The sequence below is a fragment of the Vulpes vulpes genome, chromosome X (assembly GCF_048418805.1).
Source record: "Vulpes vulpes isolate BD-2025 chromosome X, VulVul3, whole genome shotgun sequence".
In the NCBI taxonomy this organism is placed as follows: domain Eukaryota; kingdom Metazoa; phylum Chordata; class Mammalia; order Carnivora; family Canidae; genus Vulpes; species Vulpes vulpes.
This window is the reverse complement of record NC_132796.1, coordinates 27,571,590-27,592,131: the sequence shown is the minus strand read 5'-3', so window position 1 is coordinate 27,592,131 and position 20,542 is coordinate 27,571,590. Positions and strand designations below refer to the sequence as shown.

The 20,542-nt window shown below is 33.2% G+C and overlaps 1 protein-coding gene across 2 annotated transcripts in view; it reads left to right on the top strand.

Annotated features, from left to right (window-relative positions):
* Positions 1-20,542, top strand: part of DMD (dystrophin) — a 2,426,617-nt gene that overhangs the window by 1,068,320 nt on the left and 1,337,755 nt on the right. For both annotated transcript variants that reach the window (XM_072743155.1, XM_072743156.1), the window contains exons 19-21: positions 2,719-2,806; positions 13,996-14,237; positions 18,997-19,177. In XM_072743155.1, the coding sequence (XP_072599256.1) occupies positions 2,719-2,806; positions 13,996-14,237; positions 18,997-19,177 (511 nt within the window). The remainder of the gene's footprint in view (positions 1-2,718; positions 2,807-13,995; positions 14,238-18,996; positions 19,178-20,542) is intronic.

Here is a 20,542-nt window from a genome sequence, read left to right as displayed (position 1 = left end):
CTCATTTTTTAAAAGACTATTTATTTGAGAGGAGAATGAGTGTGAGAGAGAGAGCTTGCACAGGAGCTTGGGGGAAGGGCAGAGAGAGAGGGAGAAGCAGGCTCCCTGCAGAGCATGGCTCTATCCCTGGACTTCAGGATCATAATAGCAGAAGGCAGACTTTAACAAACTGAGTCACCCAGGCACTCCTGATTCTGCTCCTTATATAATTTCAAATATAAAAAAGCAAAAACTCAGTGTAGTTAAAATAGAAACCCTTCTAATAGGAAAGGGTAACCCTAACTCTGTTTAACTTGGAGAATACCAAGTGGCTATTTCTGTTCTTGTTCTGTTGCCGTATATGTATTTTTTGCTTGTCTCTGTCTCTCTCTCCTTCTCCCTCTCTTCCTCTGCACTTCCCCTTTTGCTGATATAGTTCAAATTTGGAATACCCCACATCTTGCTCTAGCTCTTGGTAGTTGTGAATGTTATATATTTACTTAGAATGTGCTTATTTATTTTTCTTCTAAAGTGCTCAGAGTCCTTTACAAATAACATATACCTTTTAATGGAGAATAAATTTAAAGTGTTGGGAAGCATGTGCCAATAAGCTTCCTAATAGGAACAGATAACTTAGAAGACAAAAATTGAGAGTTGAGAAAATGTAAATTTTGGAATTTCATCTAGGTTCTTACCTTTAGCAAGATGTTGTGGCTACTTTATTTTCATAGACTTTTCAATTCTACTAGAAAGCTAGAATCTTCCATGGTTGTGCAAATACTTGTGTCAACAATTTGATAATGCCTTTGTGAAAATGACTTTCAAGGTAACCCAGAAGTTTCACCTGCTAATTGGTATGGGATCCTGGGAGCATATAATCCCCAAACACCACAATCTCTGTGCTTTGAAATTTTCAAGTAGAATCCAAGATATTAAAATGTGTCTATCACTTTTAGAGAATTCCCTACTGATGAGATGAACCTACTTTTCATTTGCTGCCCTTGACAGCATAACAAAAAATGTGTATTTTTAAGGTAGAGTATAAATACTTAAAACCAAAACTATCACTTCATAGCATTTTATTTCATTTATCTTTGCTAAATTCTAATTAGTACTTTGTATGTTGCAGTTTTTTTGTGATTGGATATATTATTGTCTACAGGCATTTTTACTATTTTGTATTATTGACCTTCAATCCAATAATTCTAGTTCATGAAACTCTTTCTTAAAACAATTTTAAAAGCCCTTCTTTCAATTGTGGTTATCTTTTAAAATTGAAGAATCTTTTTGAATATTTAAAAGGTATGGATTATAGTATGAGCATTCCCATCATTTGGTGTACTTGGGAAATAGTCTAGTTTAGCAATAAGATGATTTCTTATTTCTCTGAATGTATATCTGATGTTGCCATAATCTCTAGATCTGTATTTAGTCTACCTGCCTGTCTTTATTTGCTTTCAAAGGGAAGACACTAGATCTGGACTGTATAATTACATTGGCACTTGACACATGGTAGCTTTTGAAATTTAGATTTATTTATATTAGATGAAAAATAAGTTTCCCTCAGTCATACTTGCCACCTTTCAAGTACTCAGTACCCACATGTGGCTAGTGGCTACTGTATTGGACAGCACAGAACTATAATATTTTCATCTTTGCAGAGTTCTGTTGAACAATGAATGGTCTACAGAGTGTGCATGTGTTGATGATAGGCCTCCTACCTGTACTCCAGTATTACACCCTAGAATATTTGTTTAAAAACCCATTGATCTAAATAAAATTTTGAAAAAGATTTGTATATAGAATAGCCTCCTGTCACAAACTCAAGGGAAATATTTGTATGATGCTATTATTTGGTCATAGGAGTATTGCTCTAACTATCTGTTAAGTGCCTTAAAGCCTACTTTTTCTACAGGTAGTTATGTTTTAGGACATATATTGTTATAGCCACATATTTTTAGTGACTATGGTAATATAGTTCAATTACATCATAGTATTGTGTGTGTGTTTGTGTGTGTGTGTGTGTGTGTGCGCGCACGCGTGTGGAGAGATATTATTAGCTAAATCTGACAGTGTTAAATGCTAGGTTTTGTTAATTTAAATCATTGTGTTTTTGTAGTTCAAAAGTTAACTCTAAGGAGAAATGAACTAATGAAATTAGAAAGATTTCTGAAACTGCATCTCTTTTTCCTTGAGATGGGAGTACTTTGAAAGTTTTAGAGAGAAAAATTAACCTACAGTCTTGTGTATATAAATATGGAGGTTTTGCTAAATTATTCATGCTAGTGTGCTTTTCTGATTTTTATAACTTAAAATAATTTCTATTTGATTTTTAATACAGAATGTGTACTTAAGTTATTAGGAGTAATTTCAGTGGTGTATATTTAAAAGACAAATTTGATTTTTAATTATCTGTCACTTTATCCTTTCAATGTTTCTTATGATTTGCTTTTTTGTGGTCTTATATTACAGTGCATCAAAAACTATTGCATATAAAAAGAGTTAAGGGTAGAAATCTTATTAAAAGTAGTAGTAATTCAATATGAAAATGACTTGTGCTTTCATTGTCATTTTGATGCTTCTGGTGCCAAGAAACTTGTGAAAAAAAATCTTTAGATTCACATGATAAGCTGACAGAGTGAAATATCTTAAGGCTTGAAAGGGCAAATAGAAGTTATAATTACTGTGTAGCTTTACAATCCTTGTATTGAAATACTCACCTTTGCTATCATGCTGCAGGCCATAGAGCGAGAAAAAGCCGAGAAGTTCAGAAAACTGCAAGATGCCAGCAGATCAGCTCAGGCCCTGGTGGAACAGATGGTGAATGGTAATTACACGGAGTTGATTTAGATAATCTTCTTAGGGATTTGATAAACACATAGGTTCATATTTATCAGCTGAATTATATCAGACAAGCACTTCCTGAATGCAAATTTAAATTAAAGTGAGTTTGTGAGCTTTTTATTATTCTTTCTTAATGCTAAGCAAATTATTAGAGGAAATTCATCTTTGAGTCCAGTGGAAGAAAATGGGATGTGCTAGAATATTTTATCAATCTATTGCAGAGAAATCAATTTTAATGCAAATCTTACTAGCATTTGTCCAAATAATTTAAGAAAACAAGGTTTGCTGAAATCATTGGAAATATAAGCAATCATATACTATATGTAAGCTGATTGTAATCTGATTTTAAGTAATTCTTGCAATGTGTTTTTCCAAACAAACTAAAATTACGTGTAAGGTTTCATCAGAATACCTGTTTCCTAATAATGTACTTGACACTTTCTATGTTGCTTTTCATTTTTTTTCCCATTTTACAAATGTCTTCTCAGGGGAAACTTTATTTTTTAACTCTAGCTGTTTTAGAGTAAGGTGAAGGTACAAAGCTAACATTTTTTTTCATTTTCTTTATTTCTTCTCTTTTCTTTCTTTCTTTCTTTCTTTCGTCTATCTTCTTTCTTTTTTCTATCTTCTTTCTTTTTTCTATCTTCTTTCTTTCTTCTATCTTCTTTCTTTCTTTCTTTCTTTCTTTCTTTCTTATTTATTTAGAGTGCTTGCAAACGGGGGGGGGGGGGGAGGGCCAGGGGGAGAGAGACAGAAGATTAAGCAGGCTCTAGTGCCCAGCACAGAGTCTGCCAAGTGGGGCTGGATCTCACAATCCTGAGATCATGACCTGAGCCAAAATCAGGAGTTGGACGCTTATCCGACTGAACTACCGAAGTGCCTCCCTCGCCCTTTTATTTTTCAGTTTTTTCTTTTTAAAAAATGAATTAAAATTAATTTTTCCTAGCAGTGCTTCAAAAGCTGTCTGAACAAAATATGTAATTGACATCAGTTGTGAATAAACTTCTTTGAAATTGTCATTGTCATACTACTATATTCATTTCCAGATATATGTGATTTATGAGAATTGGGCATAATGCTATTTCCAAACAAGATTTTTTTTTACATATTTAACAGGATATGTTTACAGGAGTATAATAACCAATGAAACAATTTTTTTTGTTGTGCATGTCAGCTTTTTCTGGGACATGCCCTCCTTCTGGAGCATAAATTTTATGTATGAATTATTTTTTTTTGCCTTAATTGCCATGTTGGCATTAAAAAGTTCAGTGATCTTCCAAGGAGATCAATTCTTTTTTTTTTCTTTTAATGAGTCCCATGACTGTATTTGGTTAACAGTAAAAATAAGCAAATAAGACAGCTCACAATTTGGTTGACAAGCTAATGAATACATAGACAATGCAAAATAGTGAAAGGTTATTGTTTAGCTTTATGTTGCTGAGTGGTTTAACTGATGAGTTTGATAACAGCATATTCATATTACATGAAATTGTGTGATCCAAAAAATAGGCGTAGCTACTATGCAATTTACCCCCTAGGAATTATATTGTCACTTTTCAAATTTTATGAACCTGTGTAAAATCTATACTTTTAAATGGTCTCATTTCTTATTCAAATGGAAAGCATACCTTACCTAAGATAATTATTCAAAAAGCAGTTAAAAATTTGAAATGAAGGGAATGATTTTTTTGATAATTAAAACCCCAGACAGGATTAAAATGATCATGTTATTGGTGATAATGTCATTTTCAAGATTATTACCCTCATAGTTCTAAGTTTAGAAGGCATGAAGAAAAATCAGGACACATACCAGGTCCTTAATAAATATTAATTGTTCACATTCTTTTTAACAAAAGAAGTTAAGGCAGTTATTGAGATAATTTTAGTCAGAAAATAATAATACTTTTGAAGGAAAATGCTAACTAGTGTGGAGAGCAAAGAGCAGTAAGAGCTAGGGCTGTGATTTGAGACATTCCTTATAGGTTGACTATATTGATCAAATTTTAAGCTTCTCATGTGTTAGGCCACTAAAGATACCTATGTCTAACTGTTAAGTGATTAGGCTCAAATTTGGGCTATACCTAGAGCATAGCTCTGCTGCTCCATTCAATCAAACAATTTTTGTGATTACTAGAAAGTAGACTCAGTGATTCTAACTTTTTGTACCTTTTTTTTGGTCTTCTACAGAATTTCGTAACACTCCTAGGTAATTGTAAAAATTGTGAGTTAAGAAAAAAAATTGTGAGTTAAGACAGACACATACATAAATGCCTAGAGTGTCTCTCTCCGGGTATATTTCATTGGGACCCCTAACCCTAATTTACAATAGCTCTGCTGGCATAGAACCAAAAACTGCAGTTCCCTAGTGTGGCTCTTGGAGCTGAAGGACAAAATGAGATTTCTCTAAACCAGGCTATCTCAGGTCTTAAATTTATAAACCCAGAATTTCTTTTCTCAGGTTTAAACTTTGGAGTTAGAGTAAAACTTATAACCATATGAAACATATACATTCCTGTCTTTTAATTTATAAAAAAAAGAAAATAAGAGCTGAGTCATGGTACTTCATTTATGACCTCATGTAAATATTTATTCCTTTTTGTCCTCAAAAATTGAGATAAAGACAGGTCATTCTTATACAGTGTTATATTATGCAACCAATACAAATTTATAGTTTATGTATGTTTTATTGTGCTAACAATATTTAACATATATTCATAGTGTAAAATATGTATAAGAATAGCATAATTATGCTTTTAAAAGCATTTTGTTTTCTATGTATCTCTCCATATATAGCTGAATTTTCTACTTCAGATAATTTACTGTAAGATTAGAGTGCTTTTTTAAATATGTGGAATGATTTTAGAAGTCCTCTTTTAAATTGTCCTCAGAATGAAAATCTAAGGCCTGCCAAAAAAAATTCTTCAATACTTAAGTTTTATACCAGTTTTGAACCAGAGTAATACATCAAATATATTTTCAATTCACTTTTGGCCATTTCTAAATAACTACTGAAATAATTGTTAGCATTACTTAAGAAATGGAGAAAACAAAACCTGTTAGTTTCAAGGGCAGTTTCTTAAAGGAAATTAAGAAAGGTGCAGATGGGACACCTGAGTGGCTCAGCGCTAAGCATCTGCCTTTGGCTCAGGGCATGATCCTGCAGTCCTGGGATCGAGTCCCACATTGGGCTCCCTGCATGGAGCCTGCTTCTCCCTCTGCTTATGTCTCTGCCTCTCTCTCTCTCTCTCTCTCTCTCTCTCTCTCTAATGAATAAATAAATAAAACCTTTAAAAAAAGTGCTGAGAAAAAGGGAGAGTGCCTTAAAATTCCTAAAAGTGCAGAGATTACCATGATGCCAATGTAGAAGTGACTTTGATTTAATGTTGCAGAATTTTGTTGAAAATCAGGTTTGTGTCCCAAGAACACTCTTTCTTATAACATGTGTTCAGTTTTGCAGGGTCACATAGAAGTTAGGATCAATTTAAAGACAGTTTTCATTTTGACTGCACTTTATCAAATACAAAGACTGACTTGCAGAATATTAAAGTACAGTTAACATTAAATGTATTGTGAATTTTAATATAAATCATACTGTGAATTTCACAGGGGAATGATTTATATTTTGAAAATATGCACAGGTTCAGTAAGAGACTCATATTAATTTATTTGGGACTTTTTTTCTAACCAAAAAAGGAGGTTGTATAAATTACTTGCATACTTTAAAGCTTTACATGAACATGTTCCTTATGGATGTCCCAGGTCTTGTACAAGAGTGTAAGTGATCTTCATGATCATTATAGGCTAAAAAGAGAGGCTATGGTGCTACTAGAGAGTGTTAGCTTAAAAATCATGTTTCTAAGTTTTTAAAATGGATTTTGGTATGATGAACTGATTTATCTATTCCTTAACTGTTTTCTTTTTGAACTAACTTTGAATTTGTGTTTCCTGTCAACATCATTTGATTGGATAAGTATGGGAGTAGTTGGAGAGAGTGGTAGACGGTGGAGAGAAATTCTTATTAGAGAAATTATTCACAAATACAATTTTTATGAAGTCACTGTCCCTGTATAAGATGAGAATAATAACATTAGTCACAAGAAATTGTTGGCTTTCAAGAATCTTAATGAGAGTAAGTGGGAGACTAGATTGGGTGCCTAGTGATTTAATTAAGTTTCCTGTAGCTGTAATACTGAGAAGGGAGGTTTTCCAAATTTATATTTACTTCATTTTTAAAAAAAAATAATACAACATAACTTGTAAGGTTTATTTTTACAGTTTTTCATTTAAGCGCTAAAATGGTAAAATTAAAAGTCTAGAAAATTTAACAACTATATACGGTAAACAATCTTGCTACTATATCCATACTATTGATCATTAATTAATGAATCCTAATTTCCTAAGGTTTCATGTCAGATTGTTTTTAACTGATCTGCTTACTTCAAAACAAAAGCTTTTCAGGTAGCCTGGGTAGCTCAGCGGTTTAGCACCACCCTCAACCCAGGGTGTGATCCTGGAGACCTGGGATCCAGTCCCACATCGGGCTCCCTGCATGGAGCCTGCTTCTCCCTCTGCCTGTGTCTCTGCCTCTCTCTCTCTGTCTCTCTCATGAATATATAAATAAAATCTTTTAAAAAATCAGCTTTTCAAGTTTTGAGATTATGGGATTTTTAGGACAATTGAGAATATTTTATATCTAATCATTTGCTTTATTTGTATCTATTTATATTAGACTTTATTCTTAATTTTGTTTGTAAAATGATGTTCTTCCATCTACATATAGTCTCCTTATCAGTCAGGTATAAAAAGACCTGGTTTAGATACTTTGTTTTCCTTTATTAATATTAAAATAATCAAGAAAATATTTGTGTCAAAATATTTATTTTAAAATATATGTAAGCATAGGTCAATTTCCCCTTCTTTAAGCTAAAAATTGTTTTACCACAATTTCCAGAGGAGATAGTATAATTGTCTAATAGGGTTGTGATGTTTTCTATATTAAACTGTGCTTCCCTTTCAATTTCTAATTGTAGTTTTCTGTATGTTAATTAAGAGTCTGAAGACAATCACATTAAGGAAATGTTTAAATAAAATAGTAATTATTAGAATTATTAGTATATTAGACTAGAAGAATATCTCAAAACCATCATCCCTTGAGTGTTAGATTATAGTGTTTAAGGTGATACGTAATAGTCTGCTAAGGATTGTAATTAAATAGTACAGACTCATAACACAGATAAGGAATCCTCTTATCTATAACATTAGCTATGTAACTGTATTTTTAGTTTCTCGATTTATAGCTCATTAAGTACTTCACATGAATGATGCCATTTGAGTTTGGGCGACCACATTTTGTCAGACTGGTAGGGACAGGAATGATAGTCCATTTGATTCACTTCAAAGCCAAACCTCTCATTATCTTTTATTCATATCATTGTGAAGGATTTTCAGTGTCAATAACTCTTCTAATTATATATATTTAATGGAAAGACATTTTGCAACTGGTCTGTATAACAATGAGGCGTGGAAATAGTACTATTTGCAGTAGTTCTGCCCCTCCATCATAAGTGAGTGGTTTCCCAGATTTGGACCCATTTCCTCTTCTTTTACCCTCTTCTCAGTTCTGGATAATTTGATTTATGTCTTTTATTTCTCCATGTGTCACTTGGGATAATGGTCTACACAGAGCTCATACTCGATAAATGTTAATTGACTGACACATCATTCTTTGATTCATGTCTCCAAAGGACAAAGCTTTGTGCTTGTGTGTGTGTGTGTGTGTGTGTGTGTGTGTATGAGAGATCGAGAGAGAGAAGGGAGAAGATCATAGTGGTCACTGTTGTGGGAGAAAATTAATCACAAAAACAAATATAAGTAGGAATCTGCCCTTTGTCTCTTATAATTCAGCGGCATTTAATAATAGAAAAAAGTAAAAAATAAATAGTTAAAACACACAAAAATAGAAAAGAGTGAAAAAAGAGCTCTTTTAGTAAATGTATGTATTTTGTTCACTAGTGGTGTATATTTTATATAAACATTAATTTTAAAAGCTATTATTTAAAAATGATTATTTTTAAAAAGTGATAACAGTGTGGTCAAAGAAACCTCTAGAATTTGGTCTACAATACTCAAGCCTTATTTTCCTGGATTTAGTTGATTTCTATTATATTTGAGGCTGTTCTATTGGATGCCAAATGGGCTTGTAATGACTCTCACCTAAAATGCAATAAAAATTGGAGTCAATTTATTAAAACTTCATTTTAAGTTTCCATTCTAAATATTCTTCTAACTCAAGAGCTCTGAAAACATGGGTTTTGCATTATTTCTACTCTAGCTTCATGGCTAATGATGAATAGACTTGATGAGGAATACTTCACCTTAAGTACCCGTTCTGAAGTACTTGCATGGAAGGTGGTGCGCAATTAAAATTATTCTAACAGTCTGTTATGTACTGTACACAAGTCATAAAATTAATGGATGCACTTGAAGTAATGATCCATTTCCTCTGGGTGCAATATATTTATTCATGGACTATTTCGGGGGTTGTTTAGAATATGAGATGTGAATGGATTATGATCCATTATCCCTCCATAAGTATTGTTCATAATTCCTGGTGAGTTAGCGTTTGTATTCTTAAGTAGCGAACAAAAAAATTAGAAAAATTGATGCTCAAATGATTGATACTTAAAACTTGGCAGATATTTACACTTAAAAAGTATCATAAAATTTAAAAATTTCAGGGGCACCTGCGTGGCTCAATTAAACCTCTACCTTTGGCTCAGGTCATGATCTCAGGGTCCTGGGCTCAAGCCCCACATTGGGCTCTCCACTCAGTGGCAAGCCTTTTTCTCCCTCTGTTATCTCTCTCACTCCTGCTCTCTTTCAAATAAATAAATAAAAACAAGAGAAACCTTAAAATTTTGAGTTAGGTTAGGGAGCATATAATTCTACAAAATACACATAAAACAGTTACATATAATAGTAAAATTATTCGTGTGCGAGTATTCATTTGGCAAACAGTATCCTTATTCTGCAAAAACTGTAAGGGACTTTCTCATAATAGATGGCTAATTCATGAAGGTGAAGTAATGGCATTTATAATTTTAGTTAAAGAGATATAAACGAAGCAATGTGCCACGTGACAGTGCTTTTGCTCCTTCCCCCAAATATTTTAAAGCACACTTGAAGCAAGAGAGACTGTGTACATGTTTGTTTGGCTTTTTGTGTCTGTGGGTACTGTTCGCCTGATGTTCATATTCATATGAAGTAAGGTATTGATTTGGTGTTGCGTGAATTCACAAGTGCACCTGCTCTAACCTGAGAACTCTTACCAAATACTGTCAGTAGAGACATTTTTCTTAGAGCGCTTTAGAGTTTAGAAGGACAGGTTACACTCAGGTCGAGCGGGAACTATTTTCCCGAGCGGGAACTGAAGTAATACAGTTTTTACATGCAAATTCTTCATGATGTATCTGATTCTTTGTGGCCAACATTATATCTTTTCCAGTGACATGGGGAAGTTTCTGTTTTTAATTTTTGGCTTGTTTGCTTTTTATAACTTTAATTGCAGATGAGTTTGGATATATGGCTACATATTTCAAGCTTTGTTAATAAACTCATGAATTCATTACTAGTTGATATGACTTATTTAAAAATGTCTACATATGCTTTCTATATCCCACATTAGTGTCATATAAAATTAGCACTATCTTTAAAAATATTAGTTATTATTTTTTTTTTGTAAATGACCCCTTTCAGTCATAAAAAAGACCTCTCCCCACCAATTTCAACATTTAAAAGATCCAATCTCTCTCGCTCTCTCTCTCTTTTTTGTTGGCTACATATTATTTGCTGTAACACTGACCAATATTTATTGGTTACCTGGTATATGTCAGAGTTTGTGTAACTGCTTCACACATGTTAACTCAGAACCCTCATAGGTATCCTATGAGGTCAATTCTTTTTTTTTTTTTATATGAGGTCAATTCTATTTTAGCTTCATTATATAGATGAGAAAAATGAGATATAGTGGGATCAAATAATCAAACCTCATTACCCATTTAGTAAAGGGAGTGAAATTTAAACTCAGTTGTGCCTAATACCAGAGATTTTACTGTGAATTTCTCTACCTTTCTATTCACATTCACCATTTATCCTAACGTGGAGATCTTTCTTTAACCTATTATTGTATTTTAATTACCTTTATTCAGTTATAAAAATCAATATGTTAATAAGTAGAGAGTATTGTAGATTTCATAATAGACTTGTATAAAATTTGCCTTTCATGTTTATATTAATTCCTAATTAATTCCTTAGTGATATTTAGCATCTGGACAGTTTTTGGCCTGACATATTGAGCTGATAGTTTTGGGGAATGATCAAAAGGCCACATTAAATTCTGTCCCTATATTTTAATAGATAGGACCTATTGGTAGTTCATTATACTTTGATTATTATTTTTCTGATTAGATTAACATGTATTTTTCATGTTGAAAATGACTTTATAGTTTTATTTTTTCGTTTGAGATGGTTGACTCTTTATATGATTGACCTCTGTCAGGGATAGTGTGGTATTTCTCTGTGTATTTCTGTATGATTTATCGAAATGCTAAATAAGACTCAATGCAGTATCAGTTCATCATTACCTTTATTTATTTATTTATTTATTTTAATTTTTTATTATTATTTATTTATGATAGTGAGAGAGAGAGAGAGGCAGAGACACAGGCAGAGGGAGAAGCAGGCTCCATGCACCGGGAGCCTGATGTGGGATTCGATCCCGGGTCTCCAGGATCGCGCCCTGGGCCAAAGGCAGGCGCCAAACCGCTGCGCCACCCAGGGATCCCCTCATCATTACCTTTAAATTACGTTAGCATCACTTACCTGCCTATCTTGGAATTGGACCACCATGGTCTTCCTTCTTCTAAGTGCTTATTCAAACTTATGCTGAAAATATTTCCTCTATACATCTCATCATTTATATCCATGGCACATTTTTGAATCATTAGATAACATAAAATTTCTCCCTTGTGTATTTTTAAATTATTTCTTTTCATTTTCCAACAATAATGTCAATATTTTATCATAATAATTTTTTCTCAAACTGAGTACCTATATGACCACAGTTTTGGATTCTTCTCTTACACTCTGTAACAAACACGATCATTTTACATCTACAGATACTTAGTGGCATCTCCCAAACATTTTGATACAAATCTCAATTACTGCTCCAAACCAAATTATCACAAATAGTATATCACACAAAAACATCCAGATTTCTCAATAAGGCCAGTTGCTTCCTTAACTATTGGGAGAATATTAGAAGAGTATTTAGTTTCCACAAACCTTTTATAGTTGTATATTTGGAGACATGCATATTTTGTGTTTTTGTACTTTATTTTAAAAGTTATTTTTCTTTAAAAATATATTAGCCAAAGAAGGAAGAAAATGTTGTTGCCAATAATATTTGCAAAGTTTGTGTTCTCCAATGTCCTGTCTAAAGTTTGAATTTAGTGAAGTTAGAGTTATGTTTCAAATCAATTGAGAGATGTGGTTTGGTGTGTAACATAACTACAACAAAATGAAAACTAGACTATCTGAGCAGAGGAGAGTAAAAAAAAGGGTAAAATTATATAGTGGTTGAATTCAAATCTGTATTTTTTAGGCTTTAAAAAGAGTGAAGTGGGAGGCATGTTTATAAAACTACAGTCTTTCTGTGCTAGAAATGGTCTTTAAACTTGTTAACAAATTCTTTGCCCATTAACTAAATCACATAACCAGAAAGTCAAGTAAAATTAGCATTCATAAAAGTATATTTTTCTTAGGCAACTTGGTCTTTACTGAATCACTTTATTTCAAACTAGAGGAAGCATCTTATATTGAGTTCATGATCCCTTTTGAGATCCCTGTGAATATATGTAAGAAAAGGAAACATTCAAATATTTCAAAAATATAAGGAAGTTATTAGTGCTACTGCATTTTAAAATTCCTATCATATTTAATATTTTTATGTAATGTAATTTATTATGGAAATTACTATATAAATTAAGATGTGTGTGTGTGTGTAAGAAACCTAAATTTTGTCAACTAACTATAGAGAGTATTTTAACATATAGCATTACATGATGTTGCTATTCTTTCTTGATATGTATAGGATAATATATACCTGGATTAGCATTAGTCATCATATAGCACGTTATGACAAACTTAAATAAGATGGCATATATTAAAAGACATCAAATTCCTAACACACAGTAGATTCTCCAGAAAGCTAAAGGTGATAATGATGTGCTTACGTTTCTTGCCTTTGATAGATTTTTTTTCTGCTTTAGTTTTGTTATAGAAGATTTTAAAATGATCAGATCAACTTCCACATTTGTAAATGATGTGTAACATTGAAAATCTTTTCTCATGTTAGGAAGATTTTGTTAGTGCTTGTTTCACTTCTGTGGATCCATGGAAAATCTGCTTAATTCTGGCTATCTATAGCAGAAACAGAATTACTGCTTTTTGATAAATACTCCCTTTTTAATTAAAATCCAAATAATAACATTTCAGCTGATTCCCAAACCATTTTAAAAATACAAATGTTAGTATTTCAACATACATTTTAATAGCATACATGATATTTAACAATGATTTGGAATCCTCCAAAAGATTTTTTTGTCCACAATCTCCCAATCCCCTTCAGAGCTTTGACCCTTTTTTGTTTTTTATTTAAATATGTTCTGCTCTTCTACATCTTATGTGTCTTTATTTATTTTTTACATTAATACTCTTTTTTTAAAAAGATTTTTATTTATTCATGAGAGTCACAGAGAGAGAGAGAGATGCAAAGACATAGGCAGAGGGAGAAGCGGGCTCCCTGCAGGAAGCCCGATATGGGACTCAATCCCGGGTCTCCAGGATCACGCCCTGGGCCGAAGGCAGATGCTCAACTACTGAGCCACCCAGGCATCCCTACATTAATACTCTTAATAAAATGCATCACTAATAATTTACAATCAGTAATCAGAATTCCTGTCAGTACTTCTATATTTTTTATCATAAATAAATGATTTGTTTGAAATTATTCATATGATAAATACTTTTAAACTTGAGACACAGGGGTTTTCAGGGTTTTCAGATGTCTTGCAGTCTGTGGCTTCAGTGGATATATTTAAAAAATCTTTCTAGAGGGTGTTAATGCTGACAGCATCAAACAAGCCTCCGAACAACTGAACAGCCGGTGGATAGAGTTCTGCCAATTGCTAAGCGAGAGACTTAACTGGCTGGAGTATCAGAACAACATCATCACTTTCTATAATCAGCTACAACAATTGGAGCAGATGACAACTACTGCTGAAAACTGGTTGAAAACCCAGCCTACCACCACATCAGAGCCAACAGCAATTAAAAGCCAGTTAAAAATTTGTAAGGTAAGGTTCTTTCCTCCTATTTGGATCATGATCAATAGGAATTTCTTGGCAATTTCTAGAAGAATAGCAAGTTATTTAATAAAAAATTTCCTTTTGAAAGGTTTAAACACAATAAAGCTCAAAATGTAAGTGAAGAAAATGAGTTTAAATAGATAATGTATGATGTCTGGATCCTAAAAATATATATATTTAGAGTACTTACACATAGCTAATTGATTCTGTCGATTTGCAGAATGGTGAGGCAGTTTTGGAGTATGGAAACTACACATATCCTATGAGGAGTGGCCAATAATTTGGAGCTCTTTTTTTATGGCAGCTCATGTGCTAAAAAGTGAAACTTAGTCATATATTTAAAAAGTGGAATCCACACGAACACAAGCAGCTGATGTACTGTAAAATTGGATATATGAGGAAAATCTTTAAAACTGACAGTTCACTCAAATTAGAATAATTTGAGAAAGGTTTCCTTACCAAAATATTTCATCATTGTGCTTGGAGTATAGAGGAATCATAAGGAATATTACAGTAACCTGGCATCAGAGCTTTAAGCATTCTAGGACAGAAAGGATTAGAGAGAGAGAAGTTACAGAAACATAGAAGGAGGGAACTAGACAGCCATTATAAAGACAGCCTTAAGGCCCAGACCAAGTGCCATCACAGGAATGAAGCCAGAAAAATCAACACGCTACCTCACTCTCCTCCCTGCCTCTAGAATCTGAATCTGGACAGGGCTCCCCATTGGCTAAACATAATCAGTCGGCAGAGTACAAAGAGCTTTAGTCTATAAGTGTCATTCTCCTGAGTTGTAGAAGTGGACAGTGGATCTGGAGGGCCAAACAAGGTGTAACTGGTGTCAAGGAACACAAGAAAGAGATTAAAAGAATATGTCTGCAAATGTAAGAAAACCAAAGTTACACAATAATGAAGATAACTTGACTTTCTGCATGGTTACTATGAGTGGAATACTTTTCATGGAAAGCAGGAAATTGGAGAGATGAAAAGGTTTCTAGGATGAACCTTAATGATAGTCTAAGATGGGTAGGTTTAACATAAGAAGCAGTGAATGGAGGTTAATTTGTATGCTTGGACAAGAATGGTTTAAATAATGGGAGACTGGTGGTGGAGGGGTGATAAGGTTGGTTTGGAGGTGGTATTAAACCCAGGAAGGGATGGGAAATTCAAAGCTATTGTGAAGGGAAAAACAGTTGAAGGACCTGATGATTCTCTCACATATTGGTCCTACAGCTTTACTGGGAAATGAATAAACTCAGGAAATACATTTTTAGTTAAAGGATATAGGACAGAAAGGCATTTTAGGTTTTTTTATGCAAATATGCAGATCTAGGGAATTTCTATACTTAGACACATTTTGCTGTTAATACAATCCATGACTCTTTTTTTCTTCTGTGAATCGATGGAATATTCTACCTATATTATTTCATATAACAACACTGGATGATATCACCTTAACCTGTTTCTTGAGATTCAGATACAAAAGGTAGCCCTAAAATCTACAAAATGCATTCACCTGTAAAATAAATAGTCAGTGTCACTAGTGTTGCTGATAATGATATTAGCTGTATTAGCTGGCTTGAGCTGCCTGACAAATACCACGGGGTAATTGGTAGCTTAAACAACAACCACCCCAAGGAACTGAAAGAGGGCCAATGTGAATGCTGGCCAGAGAGGGGTGAGGGGTTGAGATAAGATGAGAGATGGAGGCCAAAAGACAGACATATAAGAGACAAAGCAAGGACTCTTGGGGCCTGCTAGGATATTATTCTTTATCTGAGGAGCAAATAAAGATCATTAGAGGTTACATATCTTAAATATTCTCTCGAGGTCAAGGAAGTCATCCTAAGTGGATTTATTTTGTTTTTCTGCATTCATCCACAAGGTTCCAAATTTTGATGACATAATTCCATCCTTCTTCATCACCCCTTACTCTTTTTCTCTGCACCTTTGATTTCTGTTAGCTTGATGAATCACCTCGGGTGAAATATTTAGTAGGGTAAGCTCAGTGTCATTCATGCAAAAGTTAACATTATACTATTTCTCTGTGATTAATGCTAGGTAAATAAATTATTCCATCTTGTTTGTCAGTGCATTCTGTTATTTGGAGATGTTTTCTAAGATTAGACCGCAATATTAGCTCCAAATATAATGCTTGCCAGAACTGGTTCTTAATATGGCAGTTAGAGAGCCCTTTGGGAATTGGCAGAAATCCATGGACTCTTTCCCAAGAAAAATGCAAAAGTTTTTCCATCAGATAAACACAAAATTTTGAAGGATAAACAGAATCAGGGAAGATGCCTTACTCTGGAGGACTACTCACATTAAGGCCCTTTTGTGGAAATAGTGAGTAATTGTTAACATCTTTTAAATGTTAAATATTTCAAGTCAAAATGGTCTCTCCTATGATTTACTCTCAGAACTTTAAGGTCTCAATTGAACATTTGCCCAAATGTTTTATTAGTTTCAGAGTCCCCTTTGTTTTGCTGAACACACTTTACTATACTGTAGGCTCCTTCTATAGCCCCCTAAACAGGAAGAATGACGGCCCTCCATCTGGCCAAATGTAAATCAGGTTCTTAAATGTTTCACAGCAGATGTCAATGCTACCATTTGTAAGCCTAGTGTACAAAGTGCACATCTTTAATTCTATAATCAAAAACACAAAGTATTACCCTTTAGCTCTTGTCTTATTCTTCATCCATGGATATGCACCTATCTTTTAGCTTTGACTAAGAGGCTTTATATCAGAATGAGAGAGATGGGTCATTTTGCCATTTACATAAATGGCTTTCATCTTCACCTACCAAAAGAATTTGATTGTCAGAGATTAACCTATCTGAATCAACTCTTACTGTTATAACCACATAGCAACATTTTTCTGAAAGTTACGTTTATATCTTCTAAAAATCATTAACAAGTGACAGTGCCCGTTAGGTAGTCTTGCTACTGTGGAAGAGTCTTTGGAATACATTTATCTTATTCAATCCTAAGACATAAGGTACTCTCTCCAAAACAGTAGATATGCATCCAAAAAAAAAAAAAAAAAACCTCATTCCTTTTTCCTTTTTTTTTTCTTTTTTTTAAATTTTTATTTATTTATGATAGTCACACACACACACACACAGAGAGAGAGAGAGAGAGAGAGAGAGGCAGAGAGAGAGAGGCAGAGAGAGAGAGGCGGAGACACAGGCAGAGGGAGAAGCAGGCTCCATGCACCGGGAGCCTGACGTGGGATTCGATCCCGGGTCTCCAGGATCGCACCCTGTGCCAAAGGCAGGCACCAAACCGCTGCACCACCCAGGGATCCCTTCTTTTTTCTTTTTACTTTGATTTCCAGGAAGCTCAGATTTATATTTAGTTCATAATTACTGTAATTCTTTCCATTTTCCCCTCCTCCTAATTAGCTTGTGATCCAATTTTAAAATTTTAACTGTCTTATTTTTTACATTTTAAATGGTAAACAATCCCGAAGTATTTTTTTCAAAAGGTAGCATAGGTGTGAATTATAAATAAGTAAGCAAACATGGTAGTAATACTTAAAGAGCATTTGGATATTCTCTTTGAATTATGATTGTATGTGTAGCTGAGATAGATGAATTGTTGCTTTGCTGGAAACAAAAGAGAATGAAAACATTCTCATTTGAACAGCACTGTTCCAAAGAAATATAATGCAAGCTATGAATTTGAGCCACATATGTAATATTAAATGTTCTAGAAACAATATTTAAAAAGGAAAAAGAAATAGGTAAATGAATTTCAGTAATACATGTCATTTAAACTGATAAACAGAAAATATTACCATATCAACATTTAATCAGTATTTGTATATTTGTTTATATTTATATATGTATTTGTACATTGAATATTTGTTTATATTTGTATATTTCCATACTATGTCTTCAAAATTCAGTATATGTTTTACAATGACAGCACATCTGCATTTGGCCTGGACACATTTCAGGTGTTTAGTAGCCACAGATGGCTAGTGACTACTATATTGCACAGCAGTGGATCCATGTGATTTTATCTTTCAAACCAGGGTACTCTTCAAGATTGAAATGGGGTGTTATTAACAACAGGCCAGCACAAGAAAAACAGAGGAAACTCTTACCCTAACTGAAACAAGGGTAATTGCCTGTTCAGTCAGGAGAAGTAATGTGATTATATAAAAGATAGATAACTACAAACATAAATATATGTGTGTTTATGTAAGTATTAAATAGATTATGTAACCTATGAAATATCATATGAAGATATAATTTAAGGCAGTAGGTATGTATTTATATAGATATATAGATAGATGTAATTTATATTCTTCACAAGTGAATTTAAAGAAAAATATTGTTTATTAAACAAGCTTTGAATTTGAAGCAAAGGCATACAATTTTGAGATAAGAAGGGTACAGAGGAACATTCATGTTTGATTTATTAAAAGGATATAAGGTCATTCATAGTACTTTTAAAGTGCACATTCATGCCCATTAATGCTGTAAATGATGTGATTTTGAAATTTAAAGACAGTTACATATGATGATATCTGTTGAATGAAGAGCCAAGGTATTCTTAAATTGATGACCTGTGCCAGAGGCTGGCCTAAACTGTCATGGATATTTCTTATGAATTTTTTGATAAGGGCATTAAGCTAAGCTTACATCACTGCCTTTTAACACCTTTCTTTGCAAAAAATTTTAATCTATGCAAAGTAAAAGTTTTATTTATTTTAATACTCTAAATTATGGTACAGGATGAAATCAACAGACTGTCAGCTCTTCAGCCTCAAATCGAGCGATTAAAAATTCAAAGCATAGCCCTGAAAGAGAAAGGACAAGGGCCAATGTTCCTGGATGCAGACTTTGTGGCCTTTACAAATCATTTTAACCAAGTCTTTGCTGATGTGCAGGCAAGAGAAAAAGAGCTACAAACAAGTAAGTAAAAATCCTTGAAATGGCTAACTTGATATTTTCCATATTCAATATTTGTTGGAAAAAGAGAAAGTACTAACATGAAAGAGTAATTTCTGTCAAAGGAATCCACCATCCTTACATTCTGTAGTAACAAGTAATGAGATACTGTTGTTGGAAAACATATATGTTATATTTCCATTTCTCCCCCTCACCTCCTGTAATAATTTCATGACTTTGAGGAACAAATAAAGTATATATTTTATATAGGCATTAACATCTTCTTTGGTGGGTTGCAAATTTTACAGTCAAATATTTTGAACAGTGGCGGAAATAAAAGAGCAGTTGAAGCCCTTTTAGTGGGTTTTCATTAAATCCTGTTTGTTTTATGTACAAGAATATTTAGCGAAGCTTCTTACTAATACTTTCCAGTTTATATGAAGATTGTTATAGCTGTAACATACATGTAGTAACTGAAATTCAGCAAAGAACAAATTATTCTTTGGGCCACATTTTACTATTGGATCAGTATAACTATGAAAGATCCTCTTTTTCTCATTTAATAATAAAATATAACCTAAGAGTGGATCAGTTACACAAATGCCTAACATTTGACCAGTGAAATTTTCAAGATGTCTCTTTTGTTTCTCACCAATTTGCTCTTAGGCTATTCGTAATATGTGATCCGAAATAGCCCAACTCATCAGCTTAATTTCTAAGACAAAAATTCCTGTGACATACAGGTTTATAAATGCTTTCAAACATTAGTAAATGAGCTTTTGGTTCACCATCCATATGTATGTATGTACATACAGAAGATTAGAGAGTAAAATTGGATTTTAAGGCATTAAAATACAAATATTTTTAAAATGTCTTCCCAAATTTGTTATGAGATAAGAAAGAACATGTATTTGTTTTCTATTGAAACTTTAATTAGTTGGAAAACACGTTTTTTGGCTACTTCTCTTTAAATATCCAAATAATTTACTACATAATAACATTTCTAAAATCAATGTATAATTATACATGAAATTTTCCCTGTTTTTCTGGTTTTTAAATTTTAATTTCTTGGTAAGGGCATGGAATGAGCTGAATAAAGCAAAAGATAAGTGTTTATTTATCTTTTTTCTTTTAACTTTAAAGTTGTTTCTGCTGAGGGGTTTATTTTCCTGGTAGGACCTCAGGTAATGCAACTTCACAGTTATGTCAGCTCCCTCTAGTGGATTTCAGTAAACTTGTTGCTGGGCGTCTAAAATCAGCTGGGGAAAAGATTGCGACTGTCCTTAATTTTCAAACGTTGAACTATTTAACAATAATGCATTTCTCTTGTCATAAAATCTGTAAACCTCCCCTTAAAGTCAAATGCATGTTAATGGTTATACTGTAACT